Below are 18,281 nucleotides of genomic sequence, written 5' to 3' on the forward strand. Positions count from 1 at the left end.
ATATTAATTAGTAATTAAACAAATGACTTGTGTCTTCCTTAGCAAGAAATACAATTAATTACTATTATTGTGTGAATTTTGCCCGCTTATCGCTACTTTTTAATGAACTATTACGCAGACAAATATTATCACCATGTTATAATGGCAAAATGCTGATATTCCGGTTGGTTGTGTACTTCAACATATAAAAGTAGAATAAAGAATTATCAGAGATGTTATCAAAAAATACAATAATATTACTGCATTGATTTCAGTCTGTAAATAGAGTCGGTGGAAGGTATCAAAAGTAGGTCATGATTAATTTTAAATTGATGCGAATTTAAGCTTTAAACTCCCTGGTTTCCTCGTTTAGTATTATGATAAACTCACTCAGTATAGATATTTTAATGTTCAAATCTTCGTTAAACCAGAGACAATTGCATTTTATAATAATATAGGCACTAACGATCGACTGTGCGATAAAAAGACTAAAATTACAAGATCATGCCATTTTGTAGTCAAATAATTCTAAAGTGAAAAATCGTGTGTCCATCAGCGACCACATCAACGATTTCTCAAAAATACAAACGCCAACGTGAACTTTGTTATTGTACAGTCCAAAAGTACAGCATGTTTCAAGAAACTTTACGAGACTATTTTCGAATATCAAGCGTTTATAACACAAACATAAACGGTGTTGATTACGGTGTGTGTGCAGTCAGCACCGTCAATGAAATTCTCACATACGTTTCATTTGCTACTATTTTCTTACAGCTGCTTATAAAGGGACCCTAAAGACGTCAAACTAAAATTCTTGAATAAACCTGACAAGCAGAGTAAACGTAATAATTTTGTCTACTTGTTTTTCTCTTATAATATAACTGACCTGGGGCCGTATTCATAAAGCATCTTAAGTATAAGTTTTGACTTAAGTTGAAGATTTTACTTAAGTTTGTGGTGATTTCAACTTAAGTCTAAGTAAAAAACTTAAGTCCTATTCATAAAACAGCTTGAACTTAAGATACGTAAGAAATGCCTTAAGTCAGAAAACAAAATGGCGTCGTGAGTACGATTAAAGTGTTGTTTTTTTTTCAGATAAAAGCACTTTGAACATAATTGTGCATGTGGTATCTGTCTGAAATTAATGTTGTTCTTTTTTAATGTTTTCGTCCACAATAAAAGTCAAGAATTACTTATTAAGTTGTTTTATGAATAACAAATAAAAAATTATACTTAAGTAAAATATTTTTTTTACTTAAGTAATACTTAAGTAAATAATCAATTTCTTATACTTAATATGCATAAGATGCTTATGAATGATCTGTTAAACATTTAGAAACTTGTAATTTAAGACACCTGGGTGCTGCCTTCTGAAAAGATAAAGTGTCAGATTTCAAAGAATCTGAATTAAAATGGAATGAAAATTAGTTTAACTTCTTGGAACTCCTTCAGAACAAAAGGAAGGCATTTCTTACTGTAAAACAAATGGTTGGAAGTTACCATTAATTGACAAATGGTCACTAGGTAAACGGCTTGATACTGCATATGGCATGCTAAAAAACATAATGAGGAATTGCAATGTCTCTTTATGACCTAAAAGGTAGAGTCGATGCATTAGGTACTTTTACAAGTCTGGCGATATGACCGGAAATAAATTTTTTACGACGCTTCTTAAAAAGTATAATTAGAAGGACTTGTAATATAGCAACAAAGTAAATGTCGATAATTAAGATGTTCAGCTATGGTTTCATCAATTGATTGCATCAATAAGAACATAGTTTATTTTTGTATAAATACCGTGATTAACTCTTTATTCTTTAAAAGAATATGTTCTAGATGCCTTTCTTTACAGTCTCTTTAGTCCGACAATTTCACGTAGGACTTAATCGGTGAAAGCTGAACAATTAGTTTAATTCCTTGTCTTGACATGATTTCATAGGTATAAAATAATTTTATAAATTAAGTAATTATGCATATGTGTATATACTTTGTTTCAAGTGAATTTTTAAAATGTCGAATTTTAATAATTAGAAATTGCTCGCTCGTCCCCTTCTTTGTTTAAAAATATCAGAAGAGCTATGAATTGACTTGATTTGGTCTTAAATAGAATTTGCATTAAATGTGCTCGTGTTCTTGGATGTCTGAAGAAAAAATGTAATTTTACTTACTTCGTTGTCAGGAACAAGCGTGACAAAATGACATTGTAATGTAGTTTTTTGAACGTGTTTGCAGTAAACATTCAAATTAGTGCATGCACTAATTTGAATGTTTACTGATTCTAGAAAATCATTGCCATCTCTTCCAACGTCATTTCCTAATTCATGACCACATCAATATAGATGAAGAATATTGATATCATCATTGATCGTAGAAATTGTAATTTCCCGTAGAACATTATCAGCTAGTGAATCTTATCTTATTTGGATACTAACATAAAATATATGCCACACTCTGATGTCTTTCTTCTTTATTTCTTCGGTCAAAGCCTGACTTCGTTAATAGACAGTCTGTCTCCGAAAGGTTATACAAATAACGATACCGTGCGGATTTGTTCCATATTACAGCCACCAAAATCACACTTGTTTTAACGTCATGCATTGATGGATAGCTTTGTTGCAGTTGAGTTCAGCGCTATTCAAATATTTTATACTATAAATCATTTGACACAAATACGCCAAAGCCAATATCTCGCACATCGCAATTTTAAAATTTTTGCTAGGGTCTGATAGGTAAAACAGTTACCAAAATATTTGCAAATTTAAATAATGGCACACAATTAGGCGTTTCTGTCATTAAACAATGCGTGACGCAGAACACAAACTTGACTAAGCTTCAGTATGAAATGTACATTGAACGTATTCCGTAATGTGGAGATTTTAAATAAATAATGTATATCTAACCATATTTGTCTAAAATATTAGACAATCAGATTGACTGTTAGAAAAAAAAACTGAACGTTATGGGAATTTTAAAAGACACTAACCGCGTCAACATGTCAGCTAAATCACGACAGCATTTGTCATTCATCTGCAGCATGTTCAATTTGCACTTAATGTTTTATTCCCCACTTATTATCACAGTTTTGGAATAAGCAATTATTTCATGGAATCGCTCCAAATAAAACTTTCGTGCATTAGGTTTTTCAACATCTTTAAGACGTCAAGTAATCCTTGATGTCTGTGTGCATATGAAGATACAACTTGGATATTGATATATATCTATAAGTTATTCAGTTATCAGAGATCTAGCCAAACCCTTTTCATAGGTATAAAATAATTTTATAAAGTAATTACGCATATGTTAATATACTTGTGTCAAGAAAATTTAAAAGAACAGTGGGAATTTATTCGCCAAGTAGACTCATATCTAGAGTCATACATCAGAACAGCGTTTTCGTCTTATTATAAATCTCATTACATATCTATGATTCCCTTTCTTCATTTAACGATATCAGTTTTATCAATTTCCAATGCCTCCTACAAGCTCTATTGGTTAACGCAATTTATTAAGTTATAATGCTGATAAAACAATCTAACTGTTCATATCCACATCTTATGTCTAAACCTGATGGAAATCGTTTTTGTTTCTTCAAAGACTCATTGTATTTTCTTTAAAACTAACACGAACTTAATAATTATACCTGTTTAATAACTTTAAATAATAGAAAATTATTTGAACAATACGCATAACATGATACCCTCTCTAATTTCACGTTTAGTGAGAACTGCGTTAAATGTTTGTCCTATTTATTAAATCTATAATTAAACCTGTAGGAAGGTCTACTCAAAGAGCTATAAAGGGAGGAGTATGCGTGATAACCTGTTATTCTTTGGAATTGAAGAAGAAAAGGGAGAGAAGGACTCCGATTGTGTAAATAAGGTGCTGTCTTTTATAGAAGAAAAGTTAGGACATGAAAATGCAGCATCGGATGTTAAGCTTCACCGGGCTCACAGAATAGGAAAATACAAGCCTGCAAGTGTAAGGCCTATAGTTGCAAAGTTTGCATATTTTCCAGATAGGGAAAAAGTGCGCATGGACGCCAAAAAGTTAAGTAGGCCTTATGGTATTAGTCAGCAATTTCCGGTTGAAGTGATGGAACGCCGACGGAAACTGATTCCGGTTATGCTCGATGCAAGGAAGTCTGGAAAAGAAGCTTATCTGGTAACGGACAAGCTCTACATCGATGGTCGTTTATACAGGGGTGAGACGGCTTCCGGTTCTGGCTAGGAGAGATACAGGGCAGAAATCCGGTGTATAAGTTGGAATATTGAAGGACTCTCGCAGTTAAAAAGAACTAACACTGATTTCACAAACTTCATTGGAGAATACGATATTATATTTCTCAGTGAAACTTGGACCAATAAATCATCAAATATAGAGCTAAATGGATACAAACTTTTTCATTCGTATAGGAAATTTCAGAATAAAAGGGCTAAGCGGAGCAGTGGGGGCATTTTAGCCTATGTTAATAACTCTATTATTAAAGGTGTAAAATTAATAAAAAATGATGTTGATTGTATAATGTGGCTAAAATTGGATAAGCATTTCTTTCAAGTACAAGACGATATTTATATATGTTCTACATACATTGCCCCCGAAAATTCACCGATACACAGTCTGTATGAAACTGATTTATTTAGACAGTTAGAGAATGATATTATACTTTATCAAAATAAAGGAAAGGTATTTGTGTGTGGGGACACAAATTCAAGGATTGGGACTAAATCCGATTTTACAGACTACGATGTACCATTACGAGATTATGATTATTTTGATATTGATTCATTTTTACCGCGGACGACGACGGATCGTGGTACAAACCGCTTTGGGGAACAATTACTTGATCTTTGCAAATCAACGGGTATTCGCATTGTGAACGGGCGATTAGATATGGACGCTAATCACGGTAAACCGACATGTTATACGTATAACGGGAATAGCGTCGTTGACTATTTATTGACTAAAGCGTGCAATTTTGAAAATATTTCCAAGTTTTATGTTCATGATTTAACCGCCCACTCAAATCACGCTCCGATTTCATTCTCGTTGAAAGTAATGACAACGCCAATCAGCGCAAAACCTCGGAAAAGTACGATATATAAATGGAACCCCGATTACAGGGCGGATTTCATAAACGATATTTCGCGCGACATAGAAATGCTTTGTCGAGATTTAAATGAATGCAAACAAAATAATCATGATCCAGATATATTAGTTAATTTATTTACAAGGTTTTTATCCGAAAGAGGTAATGTGTATTTTGAAAACTGCCGTACGACGACAGTTCACACATATTTTAGCGATAACAATAGAAAAAACAAATGGTTTGATGATAGTTGTAAGCAAAAATATACTTTATATAAAAACGCCGTGTCAGAATTTAATGCTAACAAAACAATTGAAAATAGAGAAATATTGTATTTAAGAAAAAAGGATTACAAATATCACTGTAGGAAAGCAAGACGGAATTTTAATAGAAAACAAGCCTCAACTATGAATGAAATGAGAAATAAGAAACCTAAAGATTTTTGGAAGTTGTTCCGTCAAAGTAAATCTACAGGTTCTGGTGATAATATACAAATGGAAGAATTTTACAATCATTTCAAAAATTTAGCATCAGAATTGTCAGTAGAGCAAGATGATGAAATAGAGGAGCATTTGTATAATTTTGACAATAATGCAAACTTAAGTTCTGCATTTGAGGAGCTTGATTTACCTTTCACGATTGACGAAATAAGAAAGGCAGTTAAAAAATTAGGTACAAATAAAGCAAGCTCTTTTGATCATATTATGTACGAGTACTTTAAAGAAGGTATTGATATTCTAGACAAACCCTTAGAGATCTTATTTAATTACATTTTAGATAAAGGTTGTTTTCCGAAATCTTGGTCACAAGGTGTGATTATACCTGTTTTTAAAAAAGGTGATTCTAATGAACCGACAAACTATAGAGGGATAACATTAATAAGCTGTTTTGCTAAATTATTTACTGTTATTATAAATGAACGATTAAAAAAATGGGCCTATGTGAACGATATTCTCACCGACGCTCAGTTTGGTTTTAAATCTAATTACAGCACGGTAGATGCTATTTTTCTCCTTCAAGCTTTTATAGAAAGACAATTAAAACAGAAAAAGAAATTGTATTGTTGCTTTGTGGATCTTATGAAATGTTTTGATTCTATTTATAGGAATGCATTATGGGTAAAATTATTAAAAAATGGTGTAAATGGTCGCTTATTTTGTATTATAAGATCTTTGTATGACGAAGTTAAATTATGTGTACGGCATATGGGTTCCTTGTCAGATTTTTTCAACTGTGATGTTGGATTATTACAAGGGGAGATAATTTCTCCGATACTATTTTCATTGTTTGTAAATGATATAGAGATGTTTTTACAAAGCGACAATAATTCTTGTTTAACATTAGATCAACTAACGATATATCTATTGCTTTTTGCTGATGATGCCGTAATTTTCTCAGAGACGGCGTCAGGACTACAAAATTCATTAAACAATTTAAACGATTATTGCAATAAATGGAAGCTAAAGGTAAATGTTAATAAAACAAAGGTCCTAGTCTTTAAAAAAGGTGGAAGGATAAATGAAAACGAACACATTTACTATGATGGCGAAGAATTAGAATTCGTTTCAAGTTTCAATTACTTGGGTATAGTGTTATCCAATGGCGGATCTTTTATGACCGCAACTAAAACGTTAGCAGGTAAAGCTCTTAAAGCTATGGGATCATTATTCTCCATTACAAAAGATTTAGAAGTTCCTGTAAAGATCATGTTAAATTTATTTGATTCATATGTAGCCTCTATATTAAATTATTCTTGTGAAGTATGGGGTTTTGATAGAGCTGAAAACATTGAACGAATACATAGAAAATTTATGAAATGGATACTAAATGTTAAAATGTCTACATCAAATTCTGCGTTGTATGGGGAAATGGGAAGATACCCACTATATATAGCAAGACAAGTTAGAATTGTCAAATATTTTTTAAAGTTATATGCTGAAAAGAATAATAACTGTATTTTATCAAGCACTTTAAACGTCTTAAGAAATGATGCTGAAAATAATAATGTTGTAAATTGGGCTTCAAAAGTAAGGGATTTATTACAAAGCGCAGGCTTTCATGAAGTATGGATATTTCCGTCTTCCATAGATATTAATATGTTTGTACCCGTCTTGCGCACTAGACTTATAGATATATATATAAATAATTGGAGACAAGATATATGTTCAAGATCTTCTTTGTTTTTATATAAAGAATTAAAACAAGATTTTGAAATGTCAGAATATATTAGTAAAATGAATTGTCATAGTTTAATAAATATTTTAGCTAAATTACGTTTATCTTCACATCAGCTTTCTATTGAAACTGGTAGACATAGAAATATAGATAGAAACGATAGAAAATGCATACTTTGTCAAAGTAACGACCTTGAAGATGAATATCATTTTGTTTTAATATGTCCAATGTATGCCTTATTAAGAGCACAATATATTCCTAGATATTACTATAAACACCCAAGTATGTTAAAATTTATTCAATTGTTAAATTCTACAAATGTTAAAGTGTTGAATAAATTGGCTCTGTTTTGTAAAAAAGCCTTTAAGCTAAGATCAAATCATGTGAATTCATTGCAATAGATTATAATTATATTCTTTTTACTTGCATTAGTTTATTGTCATTATTTGGTATTATTTATTACATTACTGCGTGCATGTATGATTTTATTTGTATATAACGATGAACTGTAAATGTTCAAGTTAGATATAATAAAATGTCTGTTCTGTTCTGTTCTGTTCTGTGTTCTATAAAAATAAATATTTTATAGTTACTTCTTTGGCCTACTTTAATCATGTTCAAATCTATCTCAAGGCCAATAGATCTTATATATTAACTATATGAGAAAAGTTAGGAAGTTTTACGAGAGAAAATTTTCGTAAAAATCTGTATCGTAGGAGCTTACTTTTATCACAACAGCGATTTTCCCATGGAACCTTTTATGAACATTTGTTTTATGTCCTTTTGTTCAAATTAGCTTACTGCGGTACAAAATAAATCATGCATACGACCGCATTGTTTTTATTGTCTGAATGTTTTCAGTATTATGGCGTATTGAAAATCTGGTTTAAATCAAACGTTCTACATTTTGGAATATTTTATCCGAATGTGCACAATTACCATATTTTTATTGCAAAATAAGGACGTTTCGTGATATGCGTTCTTTTTCTTTGTATGTTAGAAGGAATTCTATTATGAATTTCAAACACAGTTTCGTAAGTAACATACTAAAAAGTCATGGTTAGTATAAACCATTGCAGCATGCGTTTAACGTATTGAATTCAAACACTAACAAAAATCGTTTATCTCGTAACAAACGTCATGTGACAATGCGTGTGGAGGTCGCATTTTGCGGGGCTTCAATTTTGAAACTATCTACAACGCTCCATCGATGAGACGTATAACACAGTTGACCAATGGTAAGAATGACAAAAATGCATTCAATTATATTGGCAATGCATTAAAATCTAACTAACATTGTTCAACTGAAATACTGTCAAACATGAAAAAAAAAATCGAGTTTGATGTAAGAGCGGACAAACCTTCCTATAATGGACTGTTTTCTTTCTGTAATTAAAACATGTCCAATATTAAGTGGGACATCATAGTTTGTCATTAAGAAATTTCTATCTATCAAGATAATACAAAACGGGAATTGTCTATTTATTTGCATTATATACTTCCAGATAACTTCTTACAGATTTTATTACCGATGGACCTCGGCTAGAAGTTCTGGGGGAAATTATACTTGCTATCATCGTCACATCAATGTTCAGCATTGTTATTTATGTGGTCGATGCCTTGTCATACGGATAATGTGATTATTGGGTTTAAATGGTCATGTCTGTCGCGTAAATAAGGGCTTTCAGTTTGATTGAAGATAGAACCCATTTTGTTCAAAGATAGAAAGAAAAAAAATAACTAATAAATTGACTTCTAATTCCTTCAAATATTACAGCTTTGTTGACACTATTAAAGTTCCTTTTAAAAAGAATATTCCATCATGTTTCCGGTTATTGCAGTAACTGTATGTATCTTTACACAATCACTTTAAGTTGTTATGATGTGTTTACTAATAAGTGATCGTTCAATTTGTGAAAGACTTCTAGGGACAATGGGTGTAAATATTGATAATCGTACCTTTCGTTACTGGCTTCACGAGAAATCACGTGTGACTATAATATGCTCTTATGCAGCCATACTGCTCGTAATGCAAGCGAAGTTGTAATACCACGTCATATCAGTCGAAAATATTATTAATATCAAAAATATTTTTAAAATTAAAAAAACCTCATGATCATGGGCACATGTAACATTTTTCTAGGCAAACGTTTATGTTGCAGACTTACGAATGAAATATAAGTGTTTTATGTCAACGTCTATTGTAGTCATCAGAAAAAATGTATAGATGACAGATAATGTCAGTGTATATCCAAATGTTCATTTCATCAGCATGGCAAATTTGACAGTAAAAGGTCAAAAGTTTTGATATAGGTGGTAATTATATAAATATTTTTAAAACAAGAGCTATTCAATTGCAGTTTCTTCTATTACACTGATTTTTATATGTGCTATTGAAACAACATTTAGATCCGTGTCTTTTCCTTCCTAACTTTTATTTGACTTAAAACATAGATCTGCTCATAAAAAATATGAAGAGTCTTCCTTTATACGAACCTTGAAAAGTCAGTGCAGCATGCAAATTCGATTCGGCCGGTTTTTGAGAGTTAATACATCAAAATATTCAGGGGGGAAATGCAATGAATCATATATTCCTCTACTTGTAAACGAATAAGTTTTTATCTTAAATATAATGCAGTAGATTCGGGCCGAATTAGCACGAGTAATATGCTTGCATTATTCTAAAATCTAGAAATTCTAAGTTAACTCATGGAACGAAAGAAGCCATGTCTTAACAGCTGACTGGGAGAATATTGAAATTTGTAAAAAAAAAAGTTAGTTTTACTTTAAGCAGTTGCGTTAAATTTGTAATTTGCTGTTGCTGAAGTGAGTTATTTTTTTGCATAACATAATGCAATTTAACTATGCCAAGAATGACCATGAACTTCTATGGAATTTTTCATAAAGTTAGTTTACTATAAACATTGCGTATAATTAGTACATTTGCAATTTATTACAAAGTACTTGTGTTTTTCAAATCGTAAATTAACGGTATATAGAATTATATTTAGAATCGTTACGATAAAAACGGTTACAATTCATGTTTGTTACATTTAGCTGCTTAATCAAAACTATACTATTTTGTACGCACTAAAGATGTACAGGCTCTTTTTCATATTTATTTCAAGGTCAAATGCTGTTAAGGTTATCACATTGTAATAAGAATAATCCTCTTTACTAGGCAGATGTTTGAATCGTATTAGAAATCAGGGCATTAAACAACATAGATCTTGGTTGTTGAACTAGCGAATTAACTGTCAGCTCTGTTTTGATAATATACTTGACCGTATTTCCCATCAGTTCATCACTGATATAACGCGACAGTGACCACATTAATACAAATGCAAACCACTGATGTGATCGTTTGTCATTTCATTTCTCATTTCTCTTAGAAGTTCATCAGCAGGCAATTACATCTCTGTATTGAAATGTTCGTAATGACGCAAACTTTGTATAATATTCTGGTGTCCATTTATGAGTAAGATAGTGGCCCCGTACTGACATTCGGTAATTTCCGTTAAATATGTTATCTCGTTAGCTTTTCGGCGTTCTACGGATGTAAATATAGCTCAACGTGTACATGGCTTTCCGGAAAAACCCGGAGAATGTCGAAATATCACATAAGATAATACGTAAATTGTCGTTTGTCATGCTTCCAGTTTCTTAAATCAAAAAGGCCCTCACTGAAGTAATGGAAACATGTGTCCGATTCATTTTTAAAACTCGAATCAAATGCAATTGTTCTTTAAATCGTTACAGGATTTGTATTTTGAAATACTTAAACATTTTAACAATGGTATGATAAGGATGATCCTGGCACATCGTATTTAAATGCTTCGAACTTGCCACCGAAGATGTTATTGACATTGTCAAAAAACAAGCAAAGTAAAATACACCTAACGCATGAAAGTACATCTGACAACACAAACAGTCATACAAGACGTGCACAGGGTGAAGCTTCAGTAGAAAATATAAACAGAGCCTATTCTGTAAGTGCTTTCTGTTCAAAGCAAATAAACATAACCTGGAAAAAATTTTCATAATAATACACAAGCTTAAACATATGTAGTACTATGTCACTAACTTTATAAAAACCAAAGTTCAGGTTATAACAGGAATTTTGTGCCTCGGTAGCCTAGTGGTAGAGCGCCCGCTTTGAGTGCGGGAGGTCGTGGGTTCGATCCATAGCCGCGTCATACCAAAGACGTAAAAAATGGTACCAGTATCATACGCGCATAGCGCACAGCATTATGAGGACTAGTGCTAGGACTGGTTACCCCGGTGTCAGTATAATGTGCCGAATTGGGGTATCATGTCACGTGTCTACGGCGTGATATTCCAGTAAGACAGCACTATGAAGTTGGGCACTGCGCTCACTCCTTCGTTTATATGACTGAACAATTGTTGAAAAAGACTTTAAACCCGAACACACACGCACTAAACGATTAAGGTCTCCGTCTGCAGTAACTTAATGTGATTCATGGAGATATTTTGCACTTGTTTAAAAGATGGTGTTTCTCGTTAGGAAAATAAACTGAATTATTATTATTTTTTTTTTTTTAAACAACAGATATCACAGGGATATTAGTATTTCAATGATCGGAAATCCAACAAAACGCATCGTCAGTTAAGGAATATTAAAGATTTGTTGTAGACAAATTTCTTACTTAGAACGCACCATTTGACATAATTATGTGTGCACAATTTTGTCGGAATTATACATAATTCTCAGAGCTATTTATTCAAGCAATTTGACTGGCTTAGCAGAGACGTGCACACATCGATGAGCTCCTTGTATATCATTTTGTATTCAAGCTTGTATTGCAGCGTTGGCCCAATGCCGAATATAAGTAAAACGGCGACAACATTCTTATTTTTGAAAGAAACATATGCTTATGCAATCACTTTCTTAATCAGACCATTTTTCCTATCCATCGATCATGGTTTCCATGCAAAATTTGATAACAGTTTGTTTTCGAAATGTTTAATGGTCAGAGACCACCAATTCAAAAAAGTACAGGGAACTTACTGGGAATGAGGTAAGTGTATACCTGGGAATAAGGTAACGTCTGTGCGTTCTGATTGGTCAGTCATGTAAACAAACCCAGGAAGTGATTATTTTTTCAAAATTGATAGTTTTTCACTGCATTTACAGTATTTTATTATACATTTTGACAAAATTTGCTACATTTTATGTGTATTGAAAAAAAGTTTTATCAAACGAATTTCTCCCGCCATGTCAATGATGTAAACAGGGGGTCATCTCATTCACACGAAAATTACTTAAATAAAGTATCACTATTCATATGTTTTTCGTCCGATATTTTGGTAGAACTAGGATAGTTCTTGAAAAACTTGTAATTAGATATACATGTTTCGATGTATGGAAGGCCGTAGCATAATTTTCAAATGAAAGTTACAGGGAAAACAATTGGTGGTCCCTAACCTAATACGTGTGAGGAAGTTTTTTAAAAACGAAAATACTTGAAGTTTAGAACTACATTGTAAATCAATATTGTCGCACACCCAGGATTTAACGCATACATTTAACACAAAACCTCTTCGGTGCTTTATTCAATGGGTGCTATAATCAGTTTGCACATGCATGACACCAAAACAAATACGTTAACCCTTTATTATAAATATTGTTTTCCCATTCCACTTATTCCGTTAAAAAAAAGATATTGTAAAAAGTTCCCCCGTACTTGGATCCAGTATCGTTATCTTGTCAGGTCCTTTGGCATCATATAGTCAATTCAAAACGTGTGTAATACAGTTCTGCTAAGGCAGTGAAAGGTTTGCACTACCATTTCCTGTTATGAACACTCAATCAAACCGAGTCTGCCATATTTTTCTGTTCAGTTTATGCTTCCAAAGACTGTGACTCAATCAGACTTGGGCGCTGTATAATTACAGTCTCCGTACATACCGATAACTTAATTGTAACGAAAATATCTAAATGTATATTTGTGAACCATGGTGATACTAACCCTACCTTATCAGTATGTATGCATATTGTCACTAATGATGCGACATGCAAAAATTGCAAAGTTTTTGCCGTGCGTAGAACGGATAATCACTTTGGCATGCGCAAAAAGATCCGCTGCCAAGTCTGCATTGAGTTACATCGCTTCCAAAGTTTCTTGTAGAATTTATTTACCGTTACAACAGCAATGTTTAAGTAACGTGTGGTGGCTGTGAAAATTTTCACTCTACTTTGATTCAGTACACTCAGTTCCAAAAGAAAGTGTGCACTAAGTTTTCTGTTATTTTTTCTCGGTTATTTTCATGAAAACTTATAATGTTTGGTACCAAAATTTAAATCAGTTCGTAAACAAATTTGTATGCATTTTAGATTTTGAGTTATACCTGACAGTTAGTGTATGAAAATAATGAAACAAAAACGTCAGGGAATTTTTTTAAATATTTAAACTTAAAAAGTGCACACTTTTTTTTGGAACTGAGTATAATTGTTATCTTCTCTGGTCCTGTGAGATCATTGAGTTTATTCAATACGAGCGTTAAACAATTCCTCTTAAGCCAGTGCTAGGGGCGTGAGGGGTGTTGCACTTCTCATTAGCTCTCATCAGCAGACTCAGTCAAACCGCGCCTGCTATTACTTTGCTTGGTTTGCATTTTATGCTTCCAAAGCATCTTCTTACAGATTTCATTTACAATATCTTTTATTTTTTAATTCAACATTTAGTAGTAGTTTATTTGCTTCGTGCGATTAATAAGTCTAACTTCTCGTGTTGCTGAGTGTGTTTATAGAACAGCTCATTTATATAAACAAAGACTTCGTTGGAAAAACATCTTAATATAAAGGCAGCCTTTTCCTGATAAGCACGTTGGAATGTGCTTTATATACAACAGCACTCAACCAGGGCAATAAATGCACTTTCTATCAGTGCAAACAAAGAACGATCTGACAAGAGAGAAAATAGAAACCCCTACCCGCTTCCTCCTAACAGAGGCCGAGAAATCTGATACAGACATGTCCTGGTAACTGGCACTGAAACTTGTGAAACCCTCTTTCCAGTACTGGCGTCATAGTTGGATGAGACACACTTAATTGCATCTTAGAAATGTTCAGTGCTTTACAAGGGATTCGAACTCGCGACTATTTGATTGACAGTCAAGCATATTACCAATAGACTACTCTGTTTGATGTGTTTAATACTTTGTTGTGCTCTTGATTAAATATCTAGTTATTCTGAATATCTTTTATTTAATGTTAATCGGCAGAGGAAGAATAAATCCAGTCGTGCAATAGCTGATTAAGAAATTGCGAGTACCAGCAGTATTACGGGAAAGGCCTTGCAAAATGAATATTACGTTCATTGACCATTGTGTCAAATGTGTTTTGCAAACATCAAATCTATAATAAAACTTTCGAGAAGATCCTTTGTTAGCACAGAACACAACCTAGCAACATTAGAGCAGCCTCGATTTGATTGAAACACTTTATGAGAGATAATTAATAAAATGTGCAACATCCTCATGCCCATAGCACCAGTTAAATCGGAATTCTTTAATATTAAAATTTAATAATGTCCATGATCTTAAAGGACCAGAAAATATAACAACATACGGAGAGACGTTTTATACCCGCCACATGGCACTTAGACTGCTATTGTGACAGTCAATAAAATCCGTGAAAAGGTATTTTGAAGCATAGAAAGCAACCAAGTAAAGTAATAGCAGACTGGGTTTGACTGTAACTGCTAAAAATAAGTAATGAAATGTGAAACACCCCTCACGTCTGCAAGCACCCGCGTAAATGGAATTATATTACATAAATATTGAATAGACCCGTGATCCCAAAAGACCCGAAAATATTAAAACACTCAATCAAAGTACGGGGAGACTTTTTACGGCCGCTGGATGGTACTTTAAAGACTGCTGTTCTGATAGTTAAAATCCCTTGGAAACATAGATACAAGCCTTTCAAACTGAATTGTCTAGTCGTAGATACTGGCAGAGGAAACTATTTTTTCATGAACAGATAATGAACATTTTCTTGAAAGCTCTTTTTCAAATCAGTATATCTTAAACTAATTAGGTACCATTAGGTGCCATTGGTTTATGCTGACTCCACATATCCGAATATAAAACGATATATTGACAATCAGTGCCAGCGCTCTCTTTACCTTAACAATATTTGGATAATTACTTGTTTGCGAAAACCGCCTTTCAGCGATCATAACAATCTTAATAGGACAGCGGAGAACTACGCCAGCGGTGTTTCCAGAAGAAAGTAATGACAAAAACAATGAATAGTTTTCTCGATAGTTACGTTAAAAATACAAAATAAAAACATTAGTGACATTGATTACTGTGGAAAAGTTGTTATAGAAAACAGAATGGAGACAACATCACTTCCTTATTATGAATATGATGGAAATTTTACTTACTATGAAACACCTGCAATCCCGTTATTAAAACAACCTGCTCATTTAATTGCAGTGTTTTCAGTGGCATATGGATTGGTTTTTATATCCGGATTAATTGGGAATATTTTTGTGATAGCCGTGATAATAAGGGAGCCTAGCATGAGAAATGTAACAAACTACTTTATTCTAAATTTAGCTGTAGCGGATATCCTGGTAACGTTTTTATGTGTGCCTATCACATTATTCACAAACATATTTACAGGTAGGTCGATATTTTATTTATACTGTCAAATATTTTTGGATTTTTGTTGATTATGCATCATTGAAATATTAAGAGTTAATTATTACAAATTAATGTTAATAATTATTATTATTATCATTATTTATTAATATGCACTTACGAATGGCTTGCCGACCAAAAGTCACAGCTAAGGACCGAGGAATGATAAGTTTCAATTCGTTGTCAACTTGAAACTACTCGTTAACTTATCAAATGTAGCATAATACCTAATATAGAGAATACCTATGTAAACGCCCATGTACAATTAGATAAATCCCTTAAAAGCCCATGCATTTCTGGTATAAAAATGTAATAAATATTGTTTCGAAACATATATAAAAATGTTCAGTTGATCATGAATAATTTTAATATCAAAATAATTCGAACGTATTCACTTGCGGAGAAAGGATGAAATTTAAGATGTACAAAGATCAAATATTTAACTTTGGAAACAAAAATATTCATGATTTTACCTTTACATTGCTGATTGTAAAATGTATATTGTATTTCTAATTCTGCCTTAACTCTGCCTGTCATTTTCTCAGCAATGGCTAATTGTTACAGAGCAAAAAAAAAAAGACAGCTTAAGTCCTTAAATCGTTAAATGCTTCAAAAGAAAAAAACGTCCTGGCTATATTACAGGAATTTTCAAATCTAAGAGATGCTTGAAACTTTACCAACTATTACTCTCTCTCTCTCTTTCGGCACAAACTGACACGTACATGTGGTATTTTGTAATTTCGCAGTACACATTCATAATTTCTCTCATCTTCACCTATTCTCCTCTATACATTCAATTAATGTTCCATATAATTAAAAAAAAACAAAGAAAAAAACATCAACAACAGTTAATGAGACCAAAAACGTCAACATTTTTAACGTCTTGTAGCGTACCGTTTCTGTATTATAAGGACCATGTGAAAATAAGGTTAAAATGAAAGCCCCTTTTATGCTTCTGAATTTACCTCATTAACACAGAATTCTATCAAACGAAAACATTTTAATTAGTTCAGTAGCGTTATATTTGTAAAATATCGATAAAATATGAATCTGTATTCGATATTGAGAAATAAATGCCAGCATACACAAGTGACATAATCCATTTGTCAACGTTATTTGAGCCGTGCCATGGGAAAACCAACATAGTGGGTGTGCGACCAGCATGGATCCAGACCAGCCTGCGCATCCGCGCAGTCTGGTCAGGCTCCATGCTGTTCGCTTAACAGTTTTCGAATTCCAAAGCTTTAAAAGCGAACAGCATGGAGCCTGACCAGACTGCGCGGATGCGCAGGCTGGTCTGGATCCATGCTGGTCGCATACCCACTATGTTGGTTTTCTCATGGCACGGCTCATTTGTTTATGGAAAAGTTGATAAACATGCTATAAGGTAATTAAGTATTAACCATGATTTCTTTATAAACAATTAATTACGGTCATTTTGCTTAACATACTTGCGCTATATAAATTATCATAATACACCTTCCACCTACTTTTAAACTTTGTCGTTTGTCGTAATTAGCTTTGGTTCTCATGTTAAACTAAACATATATATATAAATAGAGAACAACTTATTATATCAATATAGCTTTCTTTAAAGGGCCTGCTCAAGAGGCCAGATCTGGTTCTTCCCAAGAAAATCGGCTTTGCTTGTATCTGCGCAACACACCGGTATGATTAAAGAACAAGACAAGTTCTTATACGAGTGTCTTTTTATATTGACTTTATTAAACGAGCTTAATAAAATGATAAATTATGATTTATCAGTTATAGTACCAACACAAATTACATAGCAAACTATACTGATAAAGACGGTGAAAATTTATGAGACAAACATTACGGCGGTACAGAAATTGCTAGCTGTCGTGTGTGTACTCACAGACAGAAATCAACCCAGTCCTTATTCCAATACATGTGCAAACTAGCCTGTGCACTTGCATTCACAATTAACTGAGCCGTCCAAGGATTTATAGAAGATAGGGAACAGGCGTTCATCTGCACGGGCCGCCTTAGTATCCTTGCGGTAGAGTGCCGATTTTGAGTGCGGGACGTCATAAGTTCGCTCCCTGGTCGCATCAATCCAAAAACGAGAAAAAAATGGTGCCAGCAATTTTCTTGCTTGCTGCTAAGTACTAAAAGACAAACTGGTTTCTCTTCTCTCATATCCTTGTGGCGATGGGTATCATGAGGCGTCAGGTTTAGTGACTCATTCATATAGGTTGTAGAAATTTGTTGCATGTATCTTCAACTAAATCGAATGGATATCAGCTATCTGATAACGGTCTAAAAGCAGTAAAGAACAGATATTCCTGATATAATTTGGAAAATAGCGAACATACAGAATGCATTGCAACAGTAAAAATCGCTAAGG

At 33.0% G+C, this 18,281-nt stretch overlaps 1 protein-coding gene across 3 annotated transcripts in view; it reads left to right on the forward strand.

Annotated features, from left to right (window-relative positions):
* LOC123564397 (neuropeptide SIFamide receptor-like) overlaps positions 1–18,281 on the forward strand; it is an 85,499-nt gene that overhangs the window by 43,258 nt on the left and 23,960 nt on the right. Inside the window, exon 1 of one of the 3 annotated variants that reach the window (XM_045357946.2) lies at positions 15,295–15,895. The exons of the other annotated variants lie outside the window; for them this stretch is intronic. Coding sequence (XP_045213881.1) covers positions 15,604–15,895 — 292 coding nt within the window. The 5' untranslated portion in view covers positions 15,295–15,603. Of the gene's footprint in view, positions 1–15,294; positions 15,896–18,281 lie in introns of those variants that run through there. 3 annotated transcript variants of the gene reach the window in all.

This window comes from Mercenaria mercenaria, chromosome 2 (assembly GCF_021730395.1).
Source record: "Mercenaria mercenaria strain notata chromosome 2, MADL_Memer_1, whole genome shotgun sequence".
Classification (NCBI taxonomy): domain Eukaryota; kingdom Metazoa; phylum Mollusca; class Bivalvia; order Venerida; family Veneridae; genus Mercenaria; species Mercenaria mercenaria.